The sequence below is a fragment of the Schistocerca americana genome, chromosome 8 (assembly GCF_021461395.2).
Source record: "Schistocerca americana isolate TAMUIC-IGC-003095 chromosome 8, iqSchAmer2.1, whole genome shotgun sequence".
NCBI lineage: Eukaryota > Metazoa > Arthropoda > Insecta > Orthoptera > Acrididae > Schistocerca > Schistocerca americana.
In genome coordinates this window covers 520307983-520325452 of record NC_060126.1, presented here as the reverse complement: position 1 = coordinate 520325452, position 17470 = coordinate 520307983, and the positions used below count along the sequence as shown (strand labels likewise).

The 17470-nt window shown below is 39.5% G+C and overlaps 1 protein-coding gene across 1 annotated transcript in view; it reads right to left on the bottom strand.

Moving 5' to 3' along the window:
- Positions 1–5481: 5481 nt before the first annotated feature.
- LOC124544676 (protein argonaute-2-like) overlaps positions 5482–17470 on the bottom strand; it is a 314130-nt gene continuing 302141 nt past the window's right edge. Inside the window, exons 17-20 of the mRNA XM_047123299.1 lie at positions 12585–12779; positions 9867–10103; positions 9543–9727; positions 5482–8032 (exon numbers count right to left, since the gene is read on the bottom strand). Coding sequence (XP_046979255.1) covers positions 7939–8032; positions 9543–9727; positions 9867–10103; positions 12585–12779 — 711 coding nt within the window. The 3' untranslated portion in view covers positions 5482–7938. The remainder of the gene's footprint in view (positions 8033–9542; positions 9728–9866; positions 10104–12584; positions 12780–17470) is intronic.

Here is a 17470-nt window from a genome sequence, read left to right as displayed (position 1 = left end):
ATTCCATTACAGACTCTTTTGACTGCAGTTGTCAAATGAATAATTGCCTCAACCGTTTTGTGATGCATTTTTTTTTTTTTTTTTTCAAAGATAGTTCTCTGACTTTCATATATTGACACTAACTTTGATTCATCACTGATAACTGATGGTACTTCAAGCTGATTGGCAATGTTCAAAGACCTATTTGCATGCTCCTTTATTAATACTGTAGTGTAACATGAGATTCTCTGGAATATCATGTTCCTCTGTTACCCTAGAAAATGTATTTTAGATAGTTAGCTGGTAGCGAACATGCAACTGTGCACACTTTATGTTGATATGTGCAGAAACAAACAAACCATAGACACAGGATGTCAGCAGAGTGTGACAGCGATTGTCTTCAACTGGCGTGAAGGGGTCACTTATGCTTTGGCATCATGGGTTGGTGGGGTTTTGGATGGCAGAGAGAAATGGGAACTGTTTACAATTTAAGCACTCAAGAAACTTACTTACTCACTGGTCATATCGGACTCGAGAGCCCATTACCGCAGCAACGTATTTTCGCCCTCTGTCCCTGTCTTGGGCTGTTTCCTTCCATTCACCTTCAATACCTAGGCTCCTCAAATCAGCCTTCACATTGTCCTCCCATCTACGCCATGGTCTCCCCACAGGACGTTTTCCTTCTAGGTGCCCTACCAGTACTCTGTGCGCTGCCCTGCCCTCGCCCATTCGAGCTATGTGACCCGCCCATCGCAGCCTATGTGATTTAATAATACTGACTATGTCAGGGCTTGAATAGAGTTCGTGAACCTCTTCGTTATGCAGTTTTCGCCACTCTCCGCTAATGTCATCCCTTTTTGCTCGAAAAATTTTCCTCAAAATTTTGTTTTCAAATACTCGAAACGGCTTTTCATTTTGCACAGTGAGAGACCAAGTCTCACACCCATACAGCATAAATGGTAGAATAATAGTTTTGTATATTCTAATCTTTATATTCCTAGACAATATCCATGATGAAAGTAATCTATTCAGTGAGAAGTAGCACGCATTTCCCGAACATAATCTCTTCTTCAGTTCGGATTCAATCTCATTTCTCGAAGTGATGTCCATGCCTAGATACTTAAATGTGTTCACTTTTTCAAACTGCATGTCTCCAACTCTTAACGTTTCCTGATCTACTGGTGTTGGCATTCTAGTAGTAACCAGGTATTTAGTTTTGTCTTCACTTATCCTTAGACCTACACCTTCACTAGCCTTGATTAACACATTCGCATTTGCTGTTACAGATTCTTTCCAATCGCTAATGATGTTTAGATCACCTGCATACCCTAATATCTTAATATTTCCATTTAACTCCACACCCTCTGAATTATCTGCTGCCATTTGTACAATATATTCTAGGACTAAATTAAAAAGTAGCGGAGACAGGGCATCTCCCTGCTTAAGACCATTCTTTATTACAAATTCTTCTGACTCAACTTTCCCCACGCGTACTCTACCTTTTGTGTTTTTCAAACTCACTTCTATAAGTCTAACATACGTCTTTGGTATTCCAAGTTCCTAAAGAATTCTGTACAATTTTGACTGCAATACTGAATCATATGCTTTTGTAAAATCTATGAAAAGATTATGAACTGGTTTATTGTATTCCCATTTCTTTTCCAAAATTTGCCGCAGGGTGAATATTTGGTCTATAGTTGATATGTTCCTCCGAAAGCCGGATTGGTAATCCCCCACAATGTCATCTGCATATGGTGTAAGCCTGCTTAGAGGAATATTCGAGAAAATTTTGGAACATACTGGTAATAGCGATACCCCTCTACAATTACTACAATCCATTTTGTCACCTTTCTTAAAAATCGACTCCTGCCACTCTTCAGGTATCATCTCTGAGTTCCATACTTTAGTTATCACTTTGTGAACTACTTCCACCAATTTCTGTCCCCCATTTTAACTAATTCTGCAGTTATGCAATCTGATCCTGGTGCTTTATGGTTTTCCAATTTGTTGTTTGCATCTCTTACTTCCTTTAATGTTGGCTCAGGTATCTGGGGTTCTGCTGAATGTATTTGGTACGCCTGCTCATTTCCTGCTTCCTAGCGTACATTTAATAGATGCTCAAAACACGCCCTCCATTTACTTAATATAGCACTGGGGTCTGTCAGTATTCCCCCAGCATCCCCTCAAAGTGCATTTGCCCTAGCCTTGAAGCCCTTCCTATACCCATTTATGTCTAGGTAAAGTTCCCTAATTTTTTGTTTGTTTTACTGTTTGTTTCCATTTTTGTAATTTGATTGCTCAAATAATCCCACTTCTTTGCCCGTAGCCTACGACCAACTTCCCTTCTCAAGTTCAAGAACTACTCTCGTTTTCTGTCTCCCATTCTATCCCAATCTAATCGCACTTTTCTTCTTTCCTCTACTAATTTCTTGCATTCCTCATCAAACTACGGTTTCCTCCTGTTCTTCTTAATTGTACCTATTGTGACCTTCGCTGCCTGTTTGATATTATTCCTCACAGTGATCCACTGTTTATTTACATCCTCATCTTGATCTTCGTGTGTCCTCAGAGCATCAAACCTATTTGAAATTTCTATCATGTACCTTCTTCTAAAGTTTTCATCATTTAGCTTGTCAGTGTCGAACTTAACAAGTTCTGCATTTTGACACCTTGATGTTGCTGTAGATAGCCATTGGTGAACTTTGGCAGCTACAAGAAAACGATCAGAATCGCAGTCTGCTCCCCTGAAAGTCCTAACATTTTCTATACTAGTGTGCCATCTCCGATCTACAAGAACATGATCAATTTGGTTTCGGGTGTGTCCATCCGGAGAGACCCAAATTGCTTTATGAATGTCCTTCCTTTTGAAATATGTGCTCTGAACAATCATGTCTTTTGAAACAGCAAAATTAACCACCCTTGTGCCATTATCATTCGAAATGTTATGCAAACTTTCTTTCCCAATTGTAGGCCGGAATGCTTCCTCCTTCCCTATCTTCGCATTAAAATCACCTATGGTTAATTTTGTATCATATGAGGAGAACTCATCCCACAGTTGATCTAGTTCTTCATAAAAGCCGTCTTTAACAACCTCTTCAGTGTCCTCAGTTGGTGCGTGTACATTAATTACTACTAGTCTATTCCACCTGCCGGACAACACCATAACTGATAATCGGTCACTAATGAACCTTATATCTCTGACTGCGTGAAGCACTTTTCCCTGTACTGCGAAACCTGTTCCGAAACTGTGAGCTTCCGCACCTCCACAGAAAAACGTATCGTTACCCCTCTTTATGCTACCCTCCCCCTGCCACCGAGCTTCTTGAATAGCTGTAATGTCTACATCGTATCTATCTACTTTGTCTAATAATGTCTGGAATGTTCCTGGCCTGTTCAAACTTTTAACGTTCCATGTTCCCAACCTGAAAGTTCCTTTCGACCTGAATCCCTTCGAAGTAGGTTCTGCCCGGAGATCCAAATGGGAACCTAGTTTACCTCCGGAATATTTTACTTCAAAGGGACCCGTGCCCATTAATGTTGCTGATTCTTGATGAATAGATTTGATAGTAGGAGAAGAAGAAACACGGACGGTTCATCACGCCATCGCCTGCTCCCCACCGGCTGTCCGGAACTGCTTATTTTTTGTATTCGCAGCTACCCTTCATATCTGAAGGCCGTATCCCCTACCCGCAACCTGTGGACGCACTGTGCCGTGATGGTAGGGGCCCTCGAGACAGAAGCAGCCAAGAAAACAACTGAAAATATTTTAAGTCTGATATGTAACTTGAGCCGATGGTCTCCATGAAGTGATGTCGTAAGATTCACTCCATATACACTGATCAGCCAGAACATTATGATCCCCTATCTAATAGCTGGTATGTCCAACTTTCACACAGATAACAGCGGCGACGTGTCATTGCATGCAAGCAATGAGACCTCGGTAGGTCACTGGAGCGAGTTGGCACCACATCCGCACACACAAGTCACCTAATTCCCACAAATTACAGAGAGAGGGGCCGTATCTCTGATGCCACATTCAACCACATCCCAGATGTCTTCTATCAGGTTCAGATATGGCGAGTTGGAGGGGCCACCACATGAATTTTAATTCAGGACCGTGTTCCGTGAACCACTCTATCACACTCTGAGCCTAGTGACACGGCACATTATATTGTTGAGACATGCCACTGCCACGAGGAACATTATCATCATGAAGGGGCGCATGTGATCTGCAACCAGTGTATGATACTCCTTGGCCATCACGGTGCCTTGCACGAGCTCCACTGGAACCACTGATGCAACATGAATATTCCCTAGAGCGTAACGCAGCTCCCACCAGCTTGTCTCCATCTCACAGTATAGGTGTCAAGGAGCTGTTTCCCTGGATTCACACCCTCCCTTTGACATGATGAAGAAGGTACCAGGATTCATCAGACCACACAATGCTCTGCCACTGGGCCAACATCCAGTGCTGATGATCATGTGCCCATTACAGTCATAGTTGCCAATGTCATGGTGTTAAGATTGGCACATGCATGGATCATCAGCTGCGGAGGCCCATTGTTAAGAGTGCTCAGTACACTGTGTGTTCAGATGCTTGTACTCTGCCTAGCATTAAAGCCTGATGTTAGTTCTGCCATAATTCACCACCTGTACTGTTTTAGTAGCCTGTCCAGCCTATGAAGTCCAACATTTGCAGTGAGGGGTGGCTGCCCAATACCATGACGTCTGGACGTGGTTACACCGTGTTTTGAAGACAGTCACCACAGCACTCTTTGAATACCCAAGTCGTGCAATTTCTGAGATGCTCATACTGAGCCTCCGGACCACCACAATCTGTCCTTGGCCAAACTCAGATTGACCACGTGCTGTGCCCACTCTACACATGAACAGCAGGCTCATTGATGCTATATGCACTGTTCATGTGTCTGACCAGCAGTCACTCCTCATTAGGTGATGCTTTTATCACCTAGATGGGTATATATCGATAGTAGGTCAGTGCTCATAAAGTTCTGGCTGCTCAGTATACATTGCTCAAGTTAATGTGAGATCTGTCCATCCAAATGTGAAACGGTTTTATTTGAGTAACAAAATACAGAAGAATTCTTTCACAAGTGATCACATCATTTTGTAGAGAGTTGGCATAGTTCTGAGCTCTCTTACAGCCCTTGGCCATCTGCAGACAACAAAGAAGTCTGCATGGTACAATTAGTGGAACTCAGTAGAAGGTTCAGTGTCTCAAGAAAATACAAGGTGAGTGAAGGTCAAAGTAAGGTAAAAGCTGAACACAAGAAGCATCAGGTGACAGATCAATTGAGAGGTGAGAGTAACCCATAACACTTCACTTCAAAACTGATGAATAATTGTTTATCCAGTTTTTAACTTCTGTGCATCTTAGCCCATAACCTACTGAAAATTCATATGTTCCAAAGACAGATCACTTGCAGTGATTAACATTGTAAGTGTCCATGATTGACTAATTATAAGTAATCATTTGAATAATACAGAGAAGATAATATTTTAATTAAACACTTTTCCATACACCATGGTTAACAAGACTGATAAAAAAAAAAAATCAAAGAGTAGTTATTATGAAATATAGGGTATACCAAGATCACTTGTAAATCTTTTTAATGATTACCAGTTTCATCTGATCTTCATCAGATCTGTGATGACATCATCAGATCTTGTAACACAAAACAGGTCACGATCTTTTAAAAACTTGCAAGTCACACAGTGATGTTGCGTCATTTTACTATAAAAGGTAGCAAGGAACATAATTTACTGTAAAAATAATGCAACGTCTCTATGTGACTTGCAAGTTTATAAAGATCATGAATTTCTGTAAATATGTTACATGATCTGATGATGACATACGAGATATGTCAACATCAGTAATTAATAAAAAGATTTACAAGTGATTTTGGCATACCTGATATTTCAGAATAACAGTTCAGATCAGCTGTTGACACAATGTCAAAGATATTTAGTAGTTATTACAACACTGCATGAAAATACAAAGCACATATATATTAACATTATGCACAATGTGTAACAAGACAACAAGAATAAAGAAAAATAATTAACTCTCAACAATTTGCATAGCATAAAACACCATTAGTGATACAAAAATGACAAAAAATATAAATATTTTGTTAAGTACTGAAAACAATTATTACTTTATGACTCAGTGTCAGAATCTTTACAATATTCACATTACCATATTTCCTCAGCCATTACAAGTTTTCAAATGCCATATTATCCAAAATTAAAAAAAAAAAGGTCAGTAACAGGAAAATTTTGAAATTTACACACTGCTGGCCATAAAAATTGCAACATCATAATGACAGCGTGCAACATATGACAAATTAACATGGGGTTATACTACGTTCTTGGATATGCAAATGATCAGCATTTCAGCACAACCTTACAGCACAGGTAGGAGTAATACCGGCCGTATCTGTAGGTAAGAAAAGATCATACAGTCACTTTCTCATTCAGAAATCTCATTTGAATGTTCATTGTTTAATAGAAGATTACATTACGCCTTGTGTAAGAAGCATAACATCCAGCAATGTGTGTCAGAATTTCACAGCAGCAAGCTTGTGGCTCAGTGAGATTGTAGTTTATTGTTCTGCAATATTTCTGTTTGCATTGGTTGGGATCCCACAACTGTCATACAGCAATCGAATTGATGAGTTCAGGAAGGGCATACTCAATGCCACAAAGGATCTCAATGGTCCCACAAGACTAGCACCTGAGAGGGCAGACACATTGAGAAGGGCAGTACAAATGGCCAAAGGTTTCTTTGATATGTGTGAGAGTATCACAGAGATGCTGAAGAAACTGAAATGTCAGATTCTTGAAGATAGTTGTAAATTATTCTAAAAAGCCAACTTATAAAGTTTCAGGAACCGGCTTTAAATGATGACTCAAGGAAATAACCCTCTACATATAGCTCCCATAGGGATTATGAGGACAAGATTAGATCAATTACATAAGGAGGCAGTTCCCACTCTCCATACACAAATGAAATGGGAAAAAACCTCAGATAACTGGTCCAATGAGTAGTACTCCCCTGCCATGCACTTCACACTGGTTTGTAGAGAACAGATGTTGCTATCGATGTAAACATTGTTCACTGAGCTGTGCAGGATCATACATCCACTTCATGTAACTACAATCAGTACATTTGCTTGTTCACAGCAAGACAAGTATATAGTGTGACAATGTCTGGAACACCAAAGACTGTCAGCTTGCCAAACATTGTTCCGCCTCCCCTTGATGCGGTAGCAAAGAGAAATGGACTGCCAGTGATGTACTCAACAAGAACACTGGACACAGGGGTGGCACCTCATCATCTTTTCTGTCCCGGTTCTGCATATTGATATCATTATGGACATGTGTGGAGGCTCTGAGGAGAATAAAATGTTGCCAGAGTGCATTTGTCATCATTATGAGGACCCAGCTCCTGGCTCGACAGTAACGGGGTGCTGCTGAACACACATGACCACCTCTGGTTCACACAGTCAGTAATTTGGGCAACGGCCATTACATTTCTGATGTGCTAAGGCCAGTAGCTGTACGCTACTAAATTTCATATCCTGAACACCCACAAATCATCTACAAATTAAGCATGTATTCTCCCCAATATACTGTATGTGAACAGTAACTAAAATTTCTTTGTCTGCTATCTTTCCTGGTGTTTCAATTTTAATAGCCAGTTATGTGCATTACACTCTCACTCTCTCTCTCTCTCTCTCTCTCTCTCACACACACACACACACACACACAAGTGAAAATTATTTCACTGTTGCATACTGTCTCTTTTAATGACAGCAAGTTACATTAAGAGAAATTGCTGATTCTTTTTACAGTGATGTTAGTAACAATTTCACATCACTTATATTAAGAGAAATTGCTAGTTGTTTCTACAGTGATGTCAGGAACATTATTTCTCTATACAAAAAACATGGGAGAATTTTTAATTATGTTGTCTTTAATGATCCTCTGAGCTTGCTCATGTGGCAATCTGTCCAAGTTTATAGTTTGCCTAAAAACATAAAACAAAACAATTAATTACTGAAAATCAGACAGTCAACCTTAAAAGTTATTTACATAATGTAAAAGGCAAAATTCTATTTGAAATTCATTGCTGATAAAGTCTCTTCTCTCTTCACAAACTCATACTAGCAGCTTCACATTAGAAAAATATGTAAAATAACTTTCATTACTTGTCTAGCCAGTTATTTTCCTAATATTCTGAAGCCTTAAAAATTCCTCCCGACCTTCTCTAAACGTCTCGTGCCATCTGTTCAATTGTGGCCTGGAAAAGCAGTCATCCCCAAAGACTTCCTTAAGGATTCCAAAAGTTACCAATGGTCCCTTTTTGAGCTGTGTGTCACAGGGCAGATGGACTAGCTTACCAGTGATAGGTAACTCAGTTGCCTTCATGCTCTTGGAGGGCCATTATCGCATTTTCCATGAACTTCTACGTAATAGTCACATCAAACTTATGATAGAGAAAACTTTACAGCAGTGCTATGTGATAAAGTTTAGCCTAAAGCTCAAAAAGGCATCAATGGTAACTTTTGGAATCCTTAAGGAAGTCTTTGGGGCCTACGAATATAACGCTATCCAAAATGCACTGGTTGGCATGGTTACCACAACCTTCTGTATGTAACAAATACCAGAAATGAAAATGAATTGACTGTTAATTTTTCTTAATATCTAAATATATACTGGAATCAAGTTATTTCATTTCATATAATTATTTATCAGAGACGAGACGATAAGAAATTTTTTGTCGGTTGTGTGTTTATTTTATCCAGTCTGATCACTGTTGCCATATAGGGACAGGGATCATACACTATAAGGCAGGTGGAAACCACACTTGGCTCCGTCTCAAGTAAAATTAACATGACTTATTTATTTTAAGTATGTATTCATTTAAATGCAAGGCATATAGATGTGGTTCTCCTTTCTATTCAAAGTTTAAAATGGACCTTCATGAATAAATTGCTAGATTTTTAACTGTTTTTGTTCGCATTTACCATTTGCCATTTTACAATAAGAAACAGAATTCATAAATTAATTTTTTTCTCCTCAGGAACTGAACACTAAAATGATACTCACATCAGTCGAACATACCCTTAAACCTAAAATAGAAGTTTGATCAATAGAAGTACTTTGTGACTTTAAGAACAGAGTAAGTAAGGACAACCATTCACTATATAGTGCACAGAAGTTGTTGTTGTTGTTGTTGTGATGGTTTCCTTTTCTCTTTCTCTTCTCCTTGCTGATCTGAATAACTTAGTGTACTCATTAAAAGATGAGCTATAATGTTCAGCTTCTTGTTTAATGTGTCTATCTTCTACACAATTCTTCCTTTATACTGTGAGTGGTTGTTTACTTATTACTCTGCTTGTTTCAATGGACAACAATCGTATTGAGGAGGCAGGCATTCTCTTACCATATGAACAAGTTAAAGCAATTCACTCCATAATTAGAAGTGACCACTTTAAAGGGAAATTATGCTTATTTAAGTACCTTTAAGGACTTACCCTTCAATATACATGCGAGCTCGGAATGCTGCAAGGTGAGCGTAGTATGTCGGAGCAGGATATGACACACTGCGTGTACACCGTGAGAACAGATGGCACAGGTAATATGTCAGTTCTTCCAACTCATCAATGTCCATATTAGAATCATCCCACAATTTGCGATACTTTGTTGGCCGGCTTACACCCTAATCAGTTAAAGCTACATTAGAAAGAAGTTTATATTTTCTTTTTGAATAAATTAAATTTAGCTGTGAACATTTCCATACCACACTTTAGTGACTTGTTATATTAGAGACATGAAAAATGTAAATGAAAGTAAGTAACCTGTATACTGGCATGGCTGACAAGATAAAAATCAGTGTGCCTGGGATGTGTTATACTAGTATCCACAATAGTTCCTGCAGGTACATTTTTATTTCTGCCATCTTCATCTTCTCGTTTCTTTGGGAAGAAACGTGTGTGGTGGCGCTTTTGCACAACCAAGAATGTAATTTGAGGTTCATATGATTCTTCCAAGCCACGACAGGCATTTCGTATTTGTGTTAGTTCTTCTCTGAGAACCTGAAAAATGATTAATTTTTCTGCAGTCTATGTATGATTGTAAATGAGTTAGTGTAGTTCTCATACACATTACATTCATCTTATTGCACTCTAACCATGTAAATTTTTCTACTAGGATGACCTATATTTGGTAATGTAAAGATTTTGTGCTGACATTGACATTTTACTAGTTTATTAATATATTGTACAATCTGTGCCTTTAATGAAGAATCCTATTTACTCACAGATTTTGATCTTATAACTTGTTATTTCAGGGTATTGGCAGTAATATACAATTTTAAACAGACAACTGCTATGTTTTGTTATGTTTTATCTGACGTAAGCCCACAATTTATCATTTAAAAATAAGGCAAATGATGCAACCTGAGTAATTTATATTTAATCTTCAGTTACTGAATATATGGAGACATTAATCAAACCTTAAGAGAATTATGAACTTTCATAAAATGGAATAGTTTGTGAATTACATGCAAAAGATTGATTATTTTTATCGGAGAGATTAAATTTCTAAAAGAATTTGATGTTAACAAATTTAAATGAGATTACTGACTAACTTGTCACATAAAGTCAACTTGTCACAGACAAAAGTCTGTTAAAAATTGTTAAGTATGATAAAAGTAATTGTAATAACAAATTTTAACAAAGTAAGGAATATATTACAACTGTAACAGCATGTCTCATTACTGACTTTGGCTCAGCCTCAGTTATGTCTCATGTTGGGCTCATTATTCATTTTGCCTCACACTGTTTCAGATGCACTCTGTGTCTGTTTTGATTATTAGGTATTGCTCAGTTGCCAGTGACTTGAAGGGTATTTGTAATAAATGTCAGAAGCCACGTGAAGCAGTACTGTTTTGCATATTCACTCAAACACCAAGTTCCCAAGGTCAGAAAACATCACCTGAAGGAGCTGAGTTTGATCTGAATTTTTAACATGCTACTCTGCAAATAATTTTAAAGCACTAGATAAGCAGTCAACTTTGCCAAAAGTGCTCATGTTTTCACACTTACTTAGTATGCAAATGTGTTTAGAGTTTGAAGTTAATCATAAAATCTGCATGTAAAAGTGCAAAATGTTAAGCTACAGATTATAAGAGTAAAATGGTATACATTTTATGAGTCACATATTGTTTTATACAACTGGATTATACACTGTTGGAAAAATATAGTACACTCTTTTAGAGGTTTTCAATTCACTCAAGATTTGTTGCTAACACAGTGCATATGGATTACATGAAATGAATGCATTTATAGCTCAATATCACAAGCGGTTCTTAGGTACCAGGTATCAACCCGTGCTGAAACATCCACATTAGTATGTACAGAAATGTAGGCATTGACTCTGGCATCCAGTCAATCGTACAGTTGGTGATACTGTTCTGGGGTACCTTATCACTTAATTTTGTAAGAGTCGTCGGCTGAAAAGTCGCACAAGTCACTTGTCGTCCCATCACATCTGACATATACTCAATTGGAGACAAGTCTGGAGAGCACGGTAGCCAGGGAAGTTGCTGCACATCTTCCAGAGCACGCCAAGTTTCACGGGCAGTGTGTGGGCGAGCATCATCCTGTTGGAAGAACGTATCACCTTCCTATTGCAAGAACGGCAAAAAAATGGATCTGACAACATTTTGCAAATACCGAGCAGTGGTTAGCGTCCCCTCCAGAAAAACCGACAGTGAATGAGAGTTGTAGCTCACCGCAGCCCACACCGTAAGGCCTGCACCGAAGGCCACAGTGTGCCATTCCGTCATCCGAGTGATCCTCTGACGACACCGGTTCACCGTACACATCGATGCTGTGGTGTGAATGGAAGACGTGCTGGATGTTGGCACATCTGGGCTCACATGCCCTCTTATCTATGCTGTGATAGCTGCACAATCTGCCACTGCCGCCTTCACAATACAATATTCCTGGCGGGCATCTGTGCTGCACGGATGTCCAGAACCTCTTCTACGAGTGTGAGAATGTTCATGTGACCTCTGACACCAGCTTCATTGCACAACTGATGCAGCATATCCAACTTGTGTGGCAATGATCTGAAAGGGCCATCCCACCACTTGGAAGACCACAATTTGAATCCTTCCACACTCACTCAGTCAACTGTGTGACATATTTGCCTGCTTGCTTCACGTCTGCACCACACTGCGCCCGCTGGCTGTGAGCATTTCCTATTAAAGAATAGACACAGATGGTGCTCTGGTAGCTATTCCAGTATGTTACCTGGCAGACGATGTCGAAACCATTATCAGCTCATCTACTACCCCTCCCTCCCCCCCCCCCCCCCCCCACCTCCCCTCGCAGGTCGTATGTGCCATCATTGGATCAAAATTGACATCATCTTTCCAGGTGTACTAATATTTCCTTTCTGGCAGTGTAGTTAATCAAATGGCAAGCACAAAATGCTTCAACTTATTGTTACTAACTAGACAACGTCTTAAACTAAGAACTAGAAGTTAGGATAAATCATTATCAACTCACCATTGCAAACTGTCCTTCACTCACACCATCTCTGTAAAATATCAGGCGCCTGGGCTTACACCGTGTCTCTTTGTAGAAAAACATAAGATGGTTGGTCATTATTTCCTTGAGATCTTGAATAATTTCTGTCCTTGGCGGTTGAAGGCGGTACTGAACATTGTACTTGAAAGCATCAGGATCGTGGCTTGCACAAACCTGTTGAAGCATGATTCCAGACCAACAATTATCATTTCTAGTACATACAAACATAATCACAAACAGGATAATGCGCAACTGACAGTGTTAAATGCAGTATATTCAACTGTTTGAGCACAGAATGGTTTAAATTGAAATGGCAGAAATTTTATAAAACATGTGAATTTCTTCCACAGATGATTTAACACTTCGGTGACCGAGCCAGGGCATAACTCGGGCCATAATACTTGTTTAAAAGACCGTGTCTGAATATATCTCAGGCCAACAATTTTCTTGACATGCTAACCACCTTTTGTTACAAAAATTGACTCATTTCATATGAGAACAATGTACAGACATCTTGCTATATGTCCCTTGACAGATGCTGCCTTCTGTTGTCAATTTCTGGTGTTACTTAAAAATAAAGAGTAGTGAATGCAGAAGCAGCTGTCATAACAGACTGAGCCAATGTGTGCTCGTGTTCTCATGAGTTTTGTGTGTGTACTTGTTAGGTCTCAATATAATAGAGGGAAACATTCCACGTGGGAAAAATTATATATAAAAACAAAGATGAGGTGACTTACCGAACAAAAGCGCTGGCAGGTCGATAGACACACAAACAAACACAAACATACACACAAAATTCAAGCTTTTGCAACAAACTGTTGCCTCATCAGGAAAGAGGGAAGGAGAGGGGAAGACGAAAGGAAGTGGGTTTTAAGGGAGAGGGTAAGGAGTCATTCCAATCCCGGGAGCGGAAAGACTTACCTTAGGGGGAAAAAGGACAGGTATACACTCGCACACACGCACATATCCATCCACACATACAGACACAAGCAGACATATTTAAAGACAAAGAGTTTGGGCAGAGATGTCAGTCGAGGCAGAAGTGTAGAGGCAAAGAAGTTGTTGAAAGACAGGTGAGGTGTGAGTGGCGGCAACTTGAAATTAGCGGAGATTGAGGCCTGGCGGATGACGAGAAGAGAGGATATACTGAAGGGCAAGTTCCCATCTCCGGAGTTCGGATAGGTTGGTGTTGGTGGGAAGTATCCAGATAACCCGGATGGTGTAACACTGTGCCAAGATGTGCTGGCTGTGCACCAAGGCATGTTTAGCCACAGGGTGATCCTCATTACCAACAAACACTGTCTGCCTGTGTCCATTCATGCGAATGGACAGTTTGTTGCTGGTCATTCCCACATAGAATGCATCACAGTGTAGGCAGGTCAGTTGGTAAATCACGTGGGTGCTTTCACACGTGGCTCTGCCTCTGATCGTGTACACCTTCCGGGTTACAGGACTGGAGTAGGTGGTGGTGGGAGGGTGCATGGGACAGGTTTTGCATCGGGGGCGGTTACAAGGATAGGAGCCAGAGGGTAGGGAAGGTGGTTTGGGGATTTCATAGGGATGAACTAACAGGTTACGAAGGTTAGGTGGACGGCGGAAAGACACTCTTGGCGGAGTGGGGAGGATTGGACAGGTCTTACAGTTTACTGTAATTCTGCTGCAAATGTGTCACATTTGTTGACTATGTAAGAAATTTTGGAAGCTTCAAGACAAAGAATTCAAGGATTCTGGATCAGAGAGAGAAATATCTGAGTGGGGACAGTCTGAAGAAGATTCATATTCACGTAAACTGCAGTCTGCTACAATTTTTTGTCACTAATATTGTTGCTTCAGACACTGCTGCTGTAATTATAATTTAGTTTGTTTTATTTGTCTTAACCACATTGTGAGGTTTGTGGAGTTGTAATCTGTACTGATTTCTCTGAAATTACTGTCCTTTCATTTTAACATTGTGAGGTTTGTGGAGTTGTAATCTGTACTGATTTCTCTGAAATTTCTGTCCTTTCATTTTATAGGGCTCCTGCAGGCAAAATCTGTATTTTTCTAAAACAGTTAGAATCTCTGTTAACTCAGCTCTTTGCAAAAACAAAAGATATTATAATTGTAGGTGATTTTAATGTTGACTTTCTTACAGATAACCTGGGAAGAAATGATTTATCACATTTAATGAACTCTTTTAACTTAACAGCACTGGTGGATTTTCTCACTAGAGTCACAGCTAATTCTACAAGTCGAATTGACATCTTCTTAGACGGCAGTAGAATTCTAAACATAACTGTAAAACATATATTGAATGGGCTCTCAGACCATGATGGTCAACTACTTTCAATTGATAATGTTAGCCCTCTTTGTAAGAACAATTCCTGCAGTAAGACTTTCAGAGTAATTAACACACAGTCTATCAATAGCTTCTGTAATTCCCCACAAGAAGTAGACTGGGACCAGATTGAGCTCTTTGACAATGTTAATGACAAATACAATGTTTTTCTAAATGAATTTATCTGCCTATTCGAAGCGGCCTTTCCTAAAAGGACTGTCAAATCCAAATGTGGGACCTACTCTAATAAAAATTGGCTAGCTCTGGGCATTAAAACATCTTGCAGAAGGAAAAGGAATCTGTATGCTTCACTCAAATCCAGTTATAGTGTAGAAACGGAAAAACATTACAAACTATAGTGCTCTATCCTTAAAAAAGTTCTAGGATGGGCAAAGAGAATTTCTATAAAATCAGAAATTGATGTCTCTAATAACAAAATTAAAACCATTTGGGGCATAATAAAAAGGAAAACAGGTAAAATCCCTGCTGAGGAAAACACAACAGAAATTAAAACAAATGATACCATTCATGACAATGTTGAAATAATCACTGACATTTTTAACAACCACTTTCTGGCATCAGCAGTACAAACTGGAAAAACATGTTCTGTTAATGAAGCCATCTTATCCCTTCAAAAAGTTATTAATAAAAAAACCAAGCAGATTAAAGTGTCTCCTGTCACAGTACATGAAATTGAGAATATAATTAGAGAGATGAAGAGCAAGAATTCTGTTGGCATATATGGTATCTCTTCAAGATTACTGAAGGAGTGCTATAAGCCGATAAGCAAAATACTGTGCCCTACAGTCGATGAATCCATCCAGCATGGGATTATTCCTGAGAGACTAAAAGTATGCGATTGTCAAACCTCTCTTTAAAAAAGCCGATAAAGCCAACGTTACCAACTATCGACCTATCTCCCTTTTTTTCTAAAATTCTTGAGAAATTTGTTCAGAAAAGACTTATTGAACACCTCATGCATTATAAGGTATTAAACAGTAGCCAGTTCGAATTTCAACAGGGCGTATCAACAGAACAAGCTATTTTTTCCTTCATGCATCAAATCTTAGAGTCTTTTAATAATAAATTATCTCCTGTTGGTATCTTCTGTGACCTTTATAAGGTCTTTGATAGTGTTAATCATGAAATCCTCTTAGCAAAGGCTGAATATTATGGTATAAGTGGTTCAGTTGGCTCATGGATTAAATCCTACCTACCTGGAAGAAAGCAGAAGGTCATGTTGAACAACTCTGAGGGGTACTCTGTGTCATCTAGCTGGGGCTCTATTGGCTGTGGTGTTCCTCAGGGCTCTGTACTTGGTCCCCTTCTCTTCTTCATCTTTATCAATGACCTTCCCTTGCATACTAGCTTTAAAACTCACTTTACTCTTTTTGCTGATGACCCCTCTATCCTCATCAACAAAACTCCCAACCTCAATCTTGAGGAATCGACCAGTATTGTCTTTAGTGAAGTATGTAATTAGTTTGTAAATAATGGGTTATCACTAAATGTTAATAAGACCCAGTTTGCGCATTTCCAAGTAAGGAAAATAGTTGAGGATCAATTAAGTATTACATTGAGTGGTACTGAGTTACTTCAAGTTGAGTCAACCAAGTTTCTGGGTGTACACATTGACAACAGTCTAAAATAGTCTGAACATATTTTGCACCTCCACAAAAAACTCAGCTCAGCAACATTTTCTGTTCATATTATTTCCACTGTATGTGGCCGAGACACCACAGAAACTGCTTATTTTAGTTATTTCCTTGCATTATTGCTGTATGACAGGCTGTTCCAACCGAGCTCCAGGGAGCCGGAGCGTTCACTGCGGCTGCTCGGAGCCCGCGTGGAGGGGGAAAGCGAATTCACTGCCCCCTGGCCACATGCAGTCGCAACTGACACAATAATCTGTGTTCAATGACAGCTATGACTAGCCGCGGGAGTCCTGTACCTCCATTGGAGGATACATTTCTATTCATTGAGGGGGATGGTCGTCCGCAATGTCTTGTATGTCATAAAGTATTTAATTCTGCGAAGAGGTACAATATACAACGACATAATACACGTCTTCACGCAGCGCACTACGATCATGTAGAAGGCATTGCACGCAGAGAACTGGTAGCGAGGCTTAAGAACGACATACCAGGAGACGTAAGTTCAAAAACGGTTTCGTAATACGGAGGGTATCAAAATATGCAACATAGTTCGTGTTCTGTAATGCGTTTATAATTTTCAAGTGAATGAGAGCGGAGAAAACACTACTGAATCTGCAATTCGACTAAGCTACAGGGTCGTTCACATCATTGTGACAAGTGGCAAGCCATTTTAGGTGGGACCACTCATAAAATCGTGCACGGTAGCAGTTGCAGAATGTTTGTTTCCAATGGAGGTGCAGACAATTGAAGGGGTTTGCCTGTCGAAGCAAACAATGTCTTGTCGAATCCTGGACATAACAGCGGATTTAGAGACACAGCTCAGGAAAAAGGCGGAGAGCTTTGTTGCATTTTCGCTAGCGCTTGACGAAAGCACCGACATATTGGACTGTGCT